The sequence below is a fragment of the Thermobia domestica genome, chromosome 16 (genome assembly GCF_964235325.1).
Source record: "Thermobia domestica chromosome 16, izTheDome1.hap1.1, whole genome shotgun sequence".
In the NCBI taxonomy this organism is placed as follows: Eukaryota; Metazoa; Arthropoda; class Insecta; order Zygentoma; family Lepismatidae; genus Thermobia; species Thermobia domestica.
In genome coordinates, this window is record NC_137469.1 from 122,559,287 (window position 1) to 122,572,369 (window position 13,083).

Below are 13,083 nucleotides of genomic sequence, written 5' to 3' on the forward strand. Positions count from 1 at the left end.
TGTGGGGCACTAGCACCATCTCTTGCACAAAAGACTCAACATGTTTTAGACTACTTGATATGTATCATATATGAAGCCAGAAGAAAGTCATCCGTAGAATAAGAACAGCTAAAACTATCAGAAGTAGCGAATTAATTAATATTCGCAAAAGGACATATCTCTTTAAAACCATAAAGAGACCTGTTCTAACTTATGGACATATTCTGTTCACAATACGGAGCATCAATTCCATTGCCAGAACAGAAAGAATCTGAATTATGAAAAGGATTGACGATTTCCTCTCTCCAGCCAATGACTTGTACTGACAAGGAGACTAAACTAACTCCCATCAGGGAATTCATTATCAACCTCAACAAAAGATACAGCGCCACTACGCAAGAGAGTCTTCCTATAATACAACTACGAAGAAGAAGACAAATGTTTACTGATAATTCTAATCAGACCTTTCCAGTTATAATTGCCACCCATCCTGATGTTTATCGGGACAGTCTCAATGTTAAAGAAAATGTTCCGCATCCCGACGTGACTCTGTCTGGACTCTAAGATGTCCCAACTTTCATATTTATTGGTGAAATTGGTAACTATTATTATTATATTAGTAGTATTATTTTAATATTATTGTTTTCTTCTTCTTCTTCTTCTTCTTCTTATTATTATTATTATTATTATTATTATTATTATTATTAATATTATTATTATTATTATTATTATTATTATTATTATTATTATTATTATTATTATTATTATTATTGAAACTTAGTTTCTACATTATTATATAGAGCTCTCAAAATAAGAGGAAATCTCACAACAATGGCAGGTAGATAGCATTGTTCTTGGCAACAGAAAGTCTAATCTAAGTTCACTTTCTAATTGCGGAAGATCAACTTCTCAAGGCAGCAACAATTAATTGAAATATACATATAAATGTGAGCAACAGCAGTAGACCTGGAAGTGGCAGCAGTTGGAGCAATAACAACAAACGATGCTATTCCTATACAACAAAAATTATATTATAGTACTGGGATTAAATATTCCTATTTTTTACTTTGCATGTATTTAGGTACATAAAATGCAGCTCGGTAGCCAGCCCAAAAATGTAGGGAGGCGGTAGAAGTTAGGGGGGCCCGATCAAACATATTATAGTTCATTTGTAGGTCTTCCGTGAACATTTTAGGGGGCAGCAAAAATTTAAGTGGGCCCAGCCCATCCTAGACCCCAGTGGATAGGGCCAGATAACCTGTAGGCCTATACCTAGGCTACACTTCAAATTGGCCATATTTTTATTATATATATATTATAGGCTATATGATTTAAATTGTCTCACTTTTCGTGTATCAGATATATGTTTCACTCTTCACTATAAAATATATATTACGGGAAAATAAACGCTAGTACTTTCTCCTCACATAGCTGCATGAAATGTCACTACATTTTGCTTTCGAAAGGTAGCAAACTATATGAGGCGTCCCGACATTTTGCTTTGGAAAGGTGGCAACCATATCTCCAATCCGTATCTTCCCTCTTCCAAAAGCTACTAAAAAATTAATATGCAATCGAAATTTAACACTGCTATTACCCCGAATCTGTACAATGGATCAAAACATTACACATAATTGTACACTTTAATAATCAAACATGTGCAACACTAAGTCGCCAATCTTAGTTATGATAATGAAACTCCTTTTACTCATTGCAGCTAGAATATCCCCAATGACCTTTATCATGCAACACCATTTAAAAAAGCTCTGCGAACAAAGTAGCATACGACTACAAGTAGTACTGAGAATCTTGTAGACACTTTTCTATCACTAGATCTTTGTCTCAGGAGTCATGCTTTCTGGCCTAGGGTCAATAACCTAGGGGTACCTATTAAGGCTCACTAAATTTTTACAGGGGTACATAGGACCACAAACCTTAAATTTTGGAAATTGTCAAATTTAAAAGTTTGGTATGGCAGTATATGACTAGGGATATGTAAGGTCTAGTGATCCATCTCGTTCCATTTTATGGGTAAAAAATTGCTAAAAATATAATTTTTTAAACCTATTTTATAGTAAGACCACTTATTACATTGTGTACAATGGTACCTGTGTCCTTTTCAAGAGAACGAGTTCCTACATTCATCCATATAACCATATGTTGTAATAAGTCGTCATTAAAAACAAGAAATTAAGTCAATATCCTACTACATAATACGACATATTGCTTACGTTTATATTTTTGGCTATTTACCCACAGAAAAGAAGCATTAAAAACAAGAAATTAAGTTAATATCCTACTACAACATATTGCTTACGTTTATATTTTTGGCAATTATTTATCCACATAAAAGGATAAACAGGACCAATCAAATTTACACTGGTATATGTTTGGGTCCTAGAGAATATTTACCATTTTTTTAATATAATTCTCAAATTTATTTGGTGTGCCTATATACCACTACCAAAATATTTAAAGAAGTACATTTATGTACCTATGTCTTATATAATAGAACATTCCTCTATACTCAACTATATAAATATATAATGTGATGTACCCTCGTCAAGGAGATAAATTAGGTCATAAACATCGAATTGTTTTGAATTTTTGATAATTTTGTTCCCATAAAAGTAAACAAGATAGATCACTCAAACTTACAGTAGTACATGTTTGGATCCTAGACAACATTTGCCAATTTTTGTTTTTTGAGAGTTCCCAAATTTAATAGGTGGTTCTATATATCTCTCTCAAAATTTAAGAGAAGTACATCTATATTCCCACTTTTTATGAATGGGATTGGGCCCTTTTATTTAATCATATAAACAAATAAAGTAATAAAGTCTCATTAAAGAGGATAAAATAGGCAAAAAGAAAAAAAACACTGAAATTTAAATTTTTAAAATTTTTTACCCATAAAATGGTACGAAATGGACTAACCAAACTTACATATCGCTACCATACCAAATTTTAAAATTTAACAATTTCCAAAATTTAGAAGGGGACGGTTCTAGGTATCCTTAAATCAAGAACTCAGTGCACAAAAATGTCCTGAAGTGTCCCCAGAAGTACTACTAGGCGTTAGGAAATTTGTGATTATCCAATTATTATAATGACGCTGTAGAAATGATCAAATGGAAATGTTATTAGCACCGACCTAAAACACTTGTATAAGGAGTGGATTCTCATGAAAATGTTATTAAATGTAAAGTGTGCTTATCTAAATTATAATACTTATATCTACTGAAAGTATCTTAAGATTAACATCTTTTCCGAATATAAAACTTGCATCTTTTCAGAATTACGTACAGGGCCACAGTGGTTTAGCGGTAGAGTGCTCACGTCTGTTGTGTGGGGTTCTTAGTTCTATCCAGCTTTCTGTAAGTGAGCTTATGACGATCAAACACAGTGTGCTCGGTTTTTCTCGTTTCTCCCATATCCTCCCACTTTCATCATTCCACCGTATCATCCATCTCATCAAACCCGTCTTCATTAGCCTAGGTGCATTATCGAGGGACGTTGAACTAAAGGAAATAATAATAACAAAATACAATATTTTAAACATATTTAATAACGCTTATTTTTCAATATCATTTTAACATTTTTAAAAAAAAAAAAGTGTAATATTTGTATCACTTTCATTTTCATTACTATCCATTTGACAGATATAGCTCTTGTCTACATTAACTTTAAGTAATATTTTTGTAGGGAACATCAAATTAAATACAGTAAACGGAAGGTTTGATCTTAACTAACTTCATTACCTACGCCATTTTTATTCTTAATCCATTGATTTATAATTCCCGGCGGGAGCTCATGTGGTTCGGATTCCACGTTAAGCTATTGGTCCATGTCTCATACAGCCTTGCTGATGAAAGGAAAACTAAATTCAAAATCAAATCAAAATCAAAGTGTTTTTTGCAACATAAACTGAAAATTTAATTACTTGATACTACTTTTTTCAACTTGAAGCCTAGTTAAATGATCGTTGCATTTAACACCAATTTGATTAATAAATATTAAATTTATATATAGAAAACATATTTTTCACGAAGTGAAGGACATTTAAAATGATTTGCAGAAGAAATACGTTAAATCCAACCATTAAAAATTTTAACTCATTTCAAAGAAGATTGGAAAGTATTTTTCGACAGAAATCAATGGGCTGGAATATAGATTGATGAAGTTTTCAACACTGTTATGTATTATGTGTCGATTTGCTTAACAGCAGGCTTTCTTTAACCTTCTGAACATACTTTATTCTCTTCATCCCTGTTTGGATAAGAAAGCATGAAGAAGAAACAATAAAATTTGTCTTTTTATTTCAGCACACGACCTAGAATATTTTGAAGCAGAGCTGAAATTTGAACAAGTAAGTGGAAGAACAAACAACAGTTTTGAAAACACATTAGAACAAATATACAACACTTTGTCATATAACTGGATGTTATTATACTAACATTATTAAACTAAAAAAATAAATAAAAATAAAAATATTATAATTATGAAATTTAATGGATGAATGGGAAGGTAAGCCCTGACAATACTAGTCATAGACATTAAGCTCATATAGTCTGCTTTAATTATTTAAAAATTGAGTTGTCAAAAAGAAAAATTAAACCTACTATTTGTGTTACTAGTTTGAAAAATATTGTAGTTGTTGTACTGCTTTGTACTGTAACTTTTAATTCCAAATTAATATAACACTGCATATTAACGTGAAATTAAAGTTGCAACATACACCGTGAGCCTAAAGTCCAGCCCTGATTATAAAAATTTATTATGGAATAACCGTTGGACAGAATAATGCAAATTCTGGTCCGTTACATAGGTTAGTATTACAAGTTTTTTTAAAGACCAATAGACTTCACTAGTGCTACCCAAGAGTGACGCAGTACGTTACTTGGCGCGCGCGAGTTAGTTGGTGAAATGGCATCGAAGCAGGAGAAAGCGCAATGCGTGCTGTGGTATCACGAAAGCAAATCGCCCATCAGTAACATAAGTAACGTAAGTGGTCTTTAAAAAAACTTGTAATACTAACCTATGTAACTGACCAGTATTTACATTATTATGTCAAATGGTTCTTCTGTAATAAATTTTTGTAATCAGGGCAAGACTTTATGCTCACCCTGTATCTAATTCTACGTAGCAGTACAACTACTAAAATATTACTTCAACCGAGTAACAGGAAACATATTTTATTCTCTAAGCTTGTAAAAATTACGGTACTGTATAATAAATGCATATCTTAGAAATGGGATTTTATTTAAGAATTTACTGAGAAACTTTGAATAAAGTTACTAACTGAGAAGTTCTGAATATACAAGTATATAGTCTGAATTACAGCAGCCGCCAAGTTTTTTTTTTTTTTTTTTTTTTAATAAATGTAGAATCAAGCATTTTCTCTTATCTTCTACTGGTTTTAATTTAAACAATATTAATAACAATTATAAAATGAGTTATTTAGGTGGTGCTTTTGGCAAAATAATTTGTCAGAAGATAAATTGCAGAAAGTGATTGAGTTTGTTTTTAAGTGAATAAGCCCAGAAAAGAATCATTTGGCAAGTTACTTTTTTAAACCATGAGAAATTTTAATTATGTGTAGGCTATGTGTCACCAAAAATTGCAACATTGTCAGGGATAACTGGCCAATCAGTCTAGTAGGCATTGATGATATCTCTTGTTTATGACGTCTTCAAAAACGATATTTAATAATGAAAATCAAAACAACAAAATTTCTCTGAAATTTGTCAAATATATTTCTGAAATAATACACAACATTATGTATCAAGACTTACGTATCTTGTGAATCTTTGTTCGTAATAACCTTCCAAGGTATTTGAGTGTTTGTCTAATTCGAAGTCATGACGACATTGCTGGGGCGCCGCGGCTGTCTTCTGGAATCAGACATCAAATTAAAACAGCACTTTAGTTTGAAGTATGTTTATTTCAAAATTATTTCTTATATTATTCCTTATAGTTAAAAAAAATAAGATATCTATTATAACGAATACGTATAAATGACATATGATACCCCTCTCCTACCAATTAGTATAGCGCCCTTCCGATATCTGTACTATCTATCTTTCCATAGCGCCGTCCCAATATCTGTATCACCGTCTTTTTCATGAAACTATTCAACCACTGAACGTGATAAGTAGGAAAATATTTTGATGGGCAGCAAAATTGCATGAATTGTTACTACAATTACGTAAAACTAAAACGAGAGTGATATATTCATGCCATTTTATGAATACAATTCATTTTTTAATGTACGAGGGTCATTCGGAAAGTAAAGAACGTTTTTGTATAAACACTTTAATAACTGATATACAAAGGCGAAATTTGTGTTACATACTATGTGATACTTAAGTTACTTTTCGACATAGTCGCCGTGTAAATTTAAACACTTGTCATACCGTGGTACAAGTTTTTCTATGCCTTCGGCATACACAGTTGCCGCCAAACTGTTGAACCAATCACTAACAGCTTCCTTAAGTTCATCATCACTGCCGTAGTGGCTTCGTGCGGAAAGAATTCGTGCAGCCCATCAATAGCGAATCGCCTATCCTCTTGAATTTTCCGCTCAATTCTTCCTTTGAGTTCGTCAGTCACAACAGAAGGCCGGCCCGAGCGTTCCTCATCGTGCACATTCGTCCGTCCGTCATTAAACATAATGCACCACTTACGAACTGATGCTTCATTCATTACATTTCCATACACCTCAGTGATTTGTCTATAAATTTCTATCGGACGCAGTTTTCTTGCATTCAAAAATCTTATCACACTACGAACCTCACACTTGGCGGGATCAGTAATTGTATCGCACATTTTACAGTCGCACAGCGAAGAAATAACGGACCGTAGCGGATCGCAGCTGGTGCCAGACTGAGGCTAAAGCATGCCCAGGTCAATAACCCAGCGGCAGCGGGGTGGGGGAACACGCGCACGCGCTAACGCAAAACGTTCTTTACTTTCCGAATGACCCTCGTACAGTATTAATTGTTAGTATTTATGAAAGGATATTGAAATTTAACGCTAGTGAATTACACGAATTATATCTGCCTTCTGTAAATTAACACAATGCACATATTATGTGCAACCAGTGGCGTATTTAGGGGGAGCTTCCGGGCTTAAGCCCCCCGAAATCTTACATACTATAGTGCAGTATATGAAATATCTTGCAGAATGTTCACATTTTCAGGCATAGCCCCCCCCGAAACAAAATCGTAAATACGCCATTGTGTGCAACCATCATATGAACATGTCTTAAAATATACATAATTACTATGTTACATTTTCAAGTGGATACAAAAAACACACTAGCATATTAGATCAAATGAGGAATTTGTGTTTATATTTTTCATAGATACAGCTACTTTTTAGAAACAGTTCAATTAAATATATTTTGTCGAATAAAAATACGGTTTATAAGCTCAGATTGTATAATAATATTTGCTTTTTTTTTTTTTTTTTTTTTTTTTTGCAGGATAAACTTTATCTTCATGTTTCCCATTATCCGTCTGAAGATTATGTCAAAAATGTTCGGTTGGATTATTTGAACATTGTTGGAGTTCCCAAGAATCCTAAACCTATTTCAGTTTGGTTGAATAACCAGAAATTGCCGTCAGGAGATTGGCATTATAATGCTGTTAAAAAGGCAAGTGTAATAGTGTATTTTTATATGTTATATTTGTATTGTATGTACTGCATATTCAAGGTGACCAGACGTCCCGTTTTAGCCGGGACAGTCCCTTATTTTCAACCGTTGTCCCGTTTTTTTCTAATTCTCAAACGGGACGCCTAAATGTCCCGTTTTTAAGCAAACATGACCCAGGTGTCCCGTAAATATTATTCAAAATGTAAATGGTCAATGCTTATTCTACACTCTTCCGTACCAACACTCATTGGGAAGGTTCAGCCGTGCCTAGAACTTCTGAATATTCAAATGAGAATTGAGTTTTCTATGGTTCAAGTGGAAATTGAGTGGTTATTCTGAGTGTTGAAGTAGTTCGCTGTGTCATCATTCTTACTTGTGTATTTCGTAAATTGAAAACACTGCTGAGTCCCAAAATGCAATGTGGAAGTCACCCCCCTCCCGTCGCCGATTCGTATGCGTCCCGTTTTTGAAAGTAAAAGTTCTGGTCACCTTGTGCATATTATACATGTATATAGTATAATAATTATATACCACAGAATAAATGTAAATATTAACATATATTTACATTATTCGAGACCATTTGCGTAATTTAATTGTTGCTTTATAGTGAATAGAGAATATGTCACAATATGTCAGGAAAGATAGATTTTTTCTTTCTTCAATGAAGGCAGGTACTAAGTAGATACAGACATGTGAGATATGTGATGCAAAAGACGATTATCAATTTCGAAATGAAGTTTTACATAGGAATAAGAGGATATACAAATACAAAATATATTTAACATTTAACAAATATAAAATACAAAATTTACCGGTATTAGCCATGCCTTTTCCAACGTATCAGCATCGCCATCCAGCGCGGGAATGTGTCATAGATCTTAGGCACATTACCTCCTGGTAAAGAACTTGACGTGATTTTTCTTCTATAACACACAATAAGACGGAAGTAGAGACTGACAACCACTTTGACTATGTTCATGAAGTATGTTTTGAATCCAGTTTGGATAAATATAAATTATTGGAAGTCATGGCTAATACCGGTAAATTTGGGAGTGGTAGCAACATTATCTACAGATTTTACTTTTTTACTCAAAATCGTTAAAGACTCGAATGATATTGTTGTCAAGCTGTCCGGTGTTTATTTTGGAACAAATATGATGGCTACAGATAATCTATGTATTCTTAGATGTGCTTATAAGGAAGAAATCAAAATTTTCTTATATACATCTAAATAATTCTCCTGCTGCAACCGATAGAGTAGCTCGGTAATACAACTCTTTTGCAGGCAAGATGGTGTGGCAAACAACATATTGTAAAGATTGATCTTGTATTATGGCCTGTGTACCCGTCAACTTTACCGGGCTCAAGTCCTTGCTGTGGTTTGGAGCCTCGAATTAATAAAGCCCAGTCCTCGATAACCTTTGTGCTGTATAAAATTCAAATGTTAAAAAAAATTTCTATGGTAATTTATAATAAAATACAAAACAAAGAAAGAAAATAATATATAACGATGAGCTTTCAATTGAATTTGAAGAACAGGAAATATTGAGGAACAAGTCATATACCAACAAACAGGAAATTAGTTTAAAAAAATGATAAAGTATACCTTAAATAATACCCCCACATAGTGATTACTGGGAGAGAGAACTTCAAGGCGCAGGGTTCCTTTCGAATGTGGAGACAAAGTCTTTAAGCAATGGTACAATATGACGTGTTAAGTTGTAATTGATTTTAATGATCCACCGTCACAACATGTCAAAATAAATGAATATATAAAAAACAACAACAAAAAATATTAAAATATTGGACAAATGATATCTCTATACCAGTGCTTCCCAACCTGATAAGACATGTATAGTGAGCAAGGGGATGCGAGCTTCTGAGAGAAATAAATGTTGAAATTACAAATAAATTAACATTTATAATTTAACGGAAGTAGGAAAGGTTTAAAAAATGGGGATCCAGGTAAACAAGGTCGAGAATAGTTTCTTTTCTACAGTATCTTACTTGATCTTTAAAAAGTTAAGAATATTCACCATTTTAGGCATTATTTTGCAACGGAATGTATTATATTTTTAAACACAGCAGACTCTTTATTTATTGTAGGATGTTTGTATGAAAGCATGTAGTAGACTTTATCTTTAAGCAGCATATTATTAGTGTGTTCCAATACCAGAAACAAACAAACAGTACTTACTGACATAAATTAAGCCACATGTAAAAAAGTAATACGTACAGTACCGCATACACTGAATTAAAACATAAAGCTATAAACATGAGTAAAACCTTAATTCGACTAAGGAACGTATCTACATTTTTTTTTTTTTGAGATACGAACATTTCTGACATATCAGAGCTCAAATGCTTCTTTCTGTGAAATGATTACTTATAATTCAAACTTCCTTGTAAGAAATGGTTGATCAAATAAAAAGCATTTTGGATTTTCAAAAACTAAAATTAATAGGAAAAAACAATTTCTTTACGCGATTCTGAAAAACTAACTTGTTGTAGATACGCTCCTTTGACACTAAGTCCTCGAATTGTCTGTTGTCACTTAAAGAAGTTCGGGATTTTAGTTTCCTTTGATTTTTTTTTTTTGTTTCTGCAGGGTTAGCAGAATTTTCAACTTAATTTATTATGCAAAATATAGTAACATAGTTGACATTCAATAAATTTCCTTACAGTTTCAACTTTTCCGGACACTTCAGATCTGATTGCATACACTCTTTTTTTTTTTTTTTTTTTTTACTTCGTCGCCAATCTCATTTTCATATTTTTTGTTATTAAATGGATCGTGTTTTTATGTCACAGCCTGTTTTTACGTCTCTCTTCTTCTATTAGATTTTCACATACAGTAACTTTACGATCGACATCTTCAAGTACATGCGTTGTGATAAAAGGTGTCAATCCTTGCCACAGTTCAAGTACTAAAATATAAGATTCTTTTGATACGATTTCAATATTGGTTTCTTTATTGTTGAAAATGAAATGAAATCTTTAAATTTTACGTCCCACGATTATACCGGCTAGGCCAAAGGAGACGGTGATGAAGAGAGATGAATTAAATGGTGGAATGAAGAAAGTGGGAGGAAACGGGAGGGCCCTGAGAAACCCACGCACACGGTGTTTGCCCACCACAAAGATCACTGGGCACGAGCTGGGATCCAATCAAAGACCCCATGCAGCAGAAGTGAACGTTCTACCACTGAACCACAGCGGCCTATTCTTGTGTATTGAATCCATATTTTCGGAAACAGTTCCTAATTGTTTGTTGACTCGTCTCCTAAAATCTTTCTCTAGGCAGTGGCGTAACCAGAAATTTCTTGAATGGGGCGTAGTTCTGGAAATACAGATTTTTCATCTATCTATCTATATGTGTGTGTATGTGCTGTGAAGCTCAACTAGGAACATTAACTTTCAAGTTCCGTATTTATATTATCTTCTCATACATTTGACATAACAAGTCTATTGGTTTGTTGATTTTTTTGTAATCTATTGTTTATTAATAGGCACGCATAATTTTGCTATACTCTAAAAAAGAAAATATTTTGAAGACACTACATGTTCTGCAGATGCAAAGAGGTAGGTTTCTACATTCCAAAATTCAAGTTCAGAAATGGAGTAAAATTAAGTTGTATATTTATACAACTTTAAGAATAAAAGGGAGTATTTGCATTTTACACAGATTTTGTTTCTTGTTCCCTTATAGCTTCTGCTCTATACTTCGATATTTTCGATACTCATAATACATAAGAGAAGACTGTAGGTGTAGTGTGCAGGGGTAAGATTTATTTCTCTTGGACTGGTAAATGTTATACATACAACGATGTGGTGGGTGGATGAAACGTCAACAACCATGTAAAAGGGACTGAATACGTTACCTGGATACTGAATATGTATTATATATTTCCAGAAAACAATATATGAAAATGGAACACATGGATATGTTCACGCATTAAGCGCAATATTAAGATGTTTGAATGATTGAAACACTTGAGTTTTAATCACTATTATTATGCGCTTTCAAATTAGTATCACTTAAACACACTGATATTCACTTCACAAGAGAGAGGGAGTATAATTCAGAGAATCACTAGCGTACATGGAATTGGTGATTATCCAAGGCTGCGATGAATTTCATTCCTTGCCATGGTAATTCCACTAGCCCTCCAAGAGGCTTGAATATGAGTGGTTGGATTGACACAATTGTGAGATGATTAACTTGGTGTTAATTTCGTATTATGTAGGTAGTGAATAACATAGGAAACGGTTTTGAAGAAGAAAAAAGAAAGGAAGTTAATGCTTTGAGAGTGTTTTAGGTTTTGCGTTTCTCGGGAAAAAAGTCAGAAATGTTACGAAGAAATAAACACTGTTTAAATGCACTAAACACTCGGGTAAAAGGTCACGGAATCATGGATCGGTTACATAGCATCACCTTCATCAGATAGGTTACCAACTTTGGGATTTTTAAATCTTTATTTTGCGTACATTTTGTGTAAGGAATACATAAAAAGAAATATTGATTTTCGTTTGATTTAAGTTCAGCGTTCCGTACAACAGGAAGGCTATCTAAGACGTAGCCTTAGAGCTTAACTGGCATCCGAACTGCATGAGTTCCTTCCGGAAACCAAATTCGTGTCTCCAACGCCAAAGGCGCGATAAGTACAAACAAATATCCTTATGCACTTCAGGCAAAGGAAACAGTTACACGTGAGTGTTGAGCAGACGATGTCCGATGAAAACGAAGTGCTATTTAGAGAGTGGAGACTGGAACTAAATGTAATTCTAATTCCATATATAATTTGCTATATCTTGCCTCCGCGATAATTGACGATTTAGCAAATTAAAAAAAAAGTGATAAATGAAGAATCGCAATAATTGAAAGCTCGTTAATCAGAGTCTTTCTGTATTTATATATGGAATTATTCAGGCCCGTACTGCAACCCAGGGGCCCACCGGGAAAGTACTTTCTAGAGGGCCCACTCATATGTACATAGTACTTCCCCCGTCTCCCGACAATAAAATGGAGTCCGGGAGTGTCACTCGGATCAAGTATGCTGAAAAGTCTTAAAATGTAGATTTAAAACTTTTTTCTTAGGCAGTAATTTCTCCCTTCACACTGATTGATCTGACGTAATGCCTAATCTCCCATTCTTCTCTTGCAAATGTACAATCATCTGCATAACTTCCAATACTTCAGATTTCCCCCTTTAAAAAAATTGCGAACCTGTACCATGAAACCCTCATACGTGCCCCTGGTGCATATACAAACACATATATGAAGCATTAAAAGTAGTTTATAATTTATACAATGGCAACACTTCTCTATTGTCCTGTATTAACAGTAATTCCTGACTTTGTAAAGATGATAGAATGAGTGATATTCTGATGTTGTTGTATCATCTCCAGAAGCAACACAACCTGAAAGTGTGCACACAGTATGAATC

The 13,083-nt window shown here is 33.6% G+C and overlaps 1 protein-coding gene across 1 annotated transcript in view; it reads left to right on the plus strand.

Annotated features, from left to right (window-relative positions):
* The window catches only part of LOC145673387 (lysosomal alpha-glucosidase-like), a 137,222-nt gene that overhangs the window by 51,436 nt on the left and 72,703 nt on the right, over window positions 1–13,083 (plus strand). The window contains exons 4-5 of the mRNA XM_081743045.1: window positions 4,305–4,348; window positions 7,466–7,636. Coding sequence (XP_081599171.1) covers window positions 4,305–4,348; window positions 7,466–7,636 — 215 coding nt within the window. The remainder of the gene's footprint in view (window positions 1–4,304; window positions 4,349–7,465; window positions 7,637–13,083) is intronic.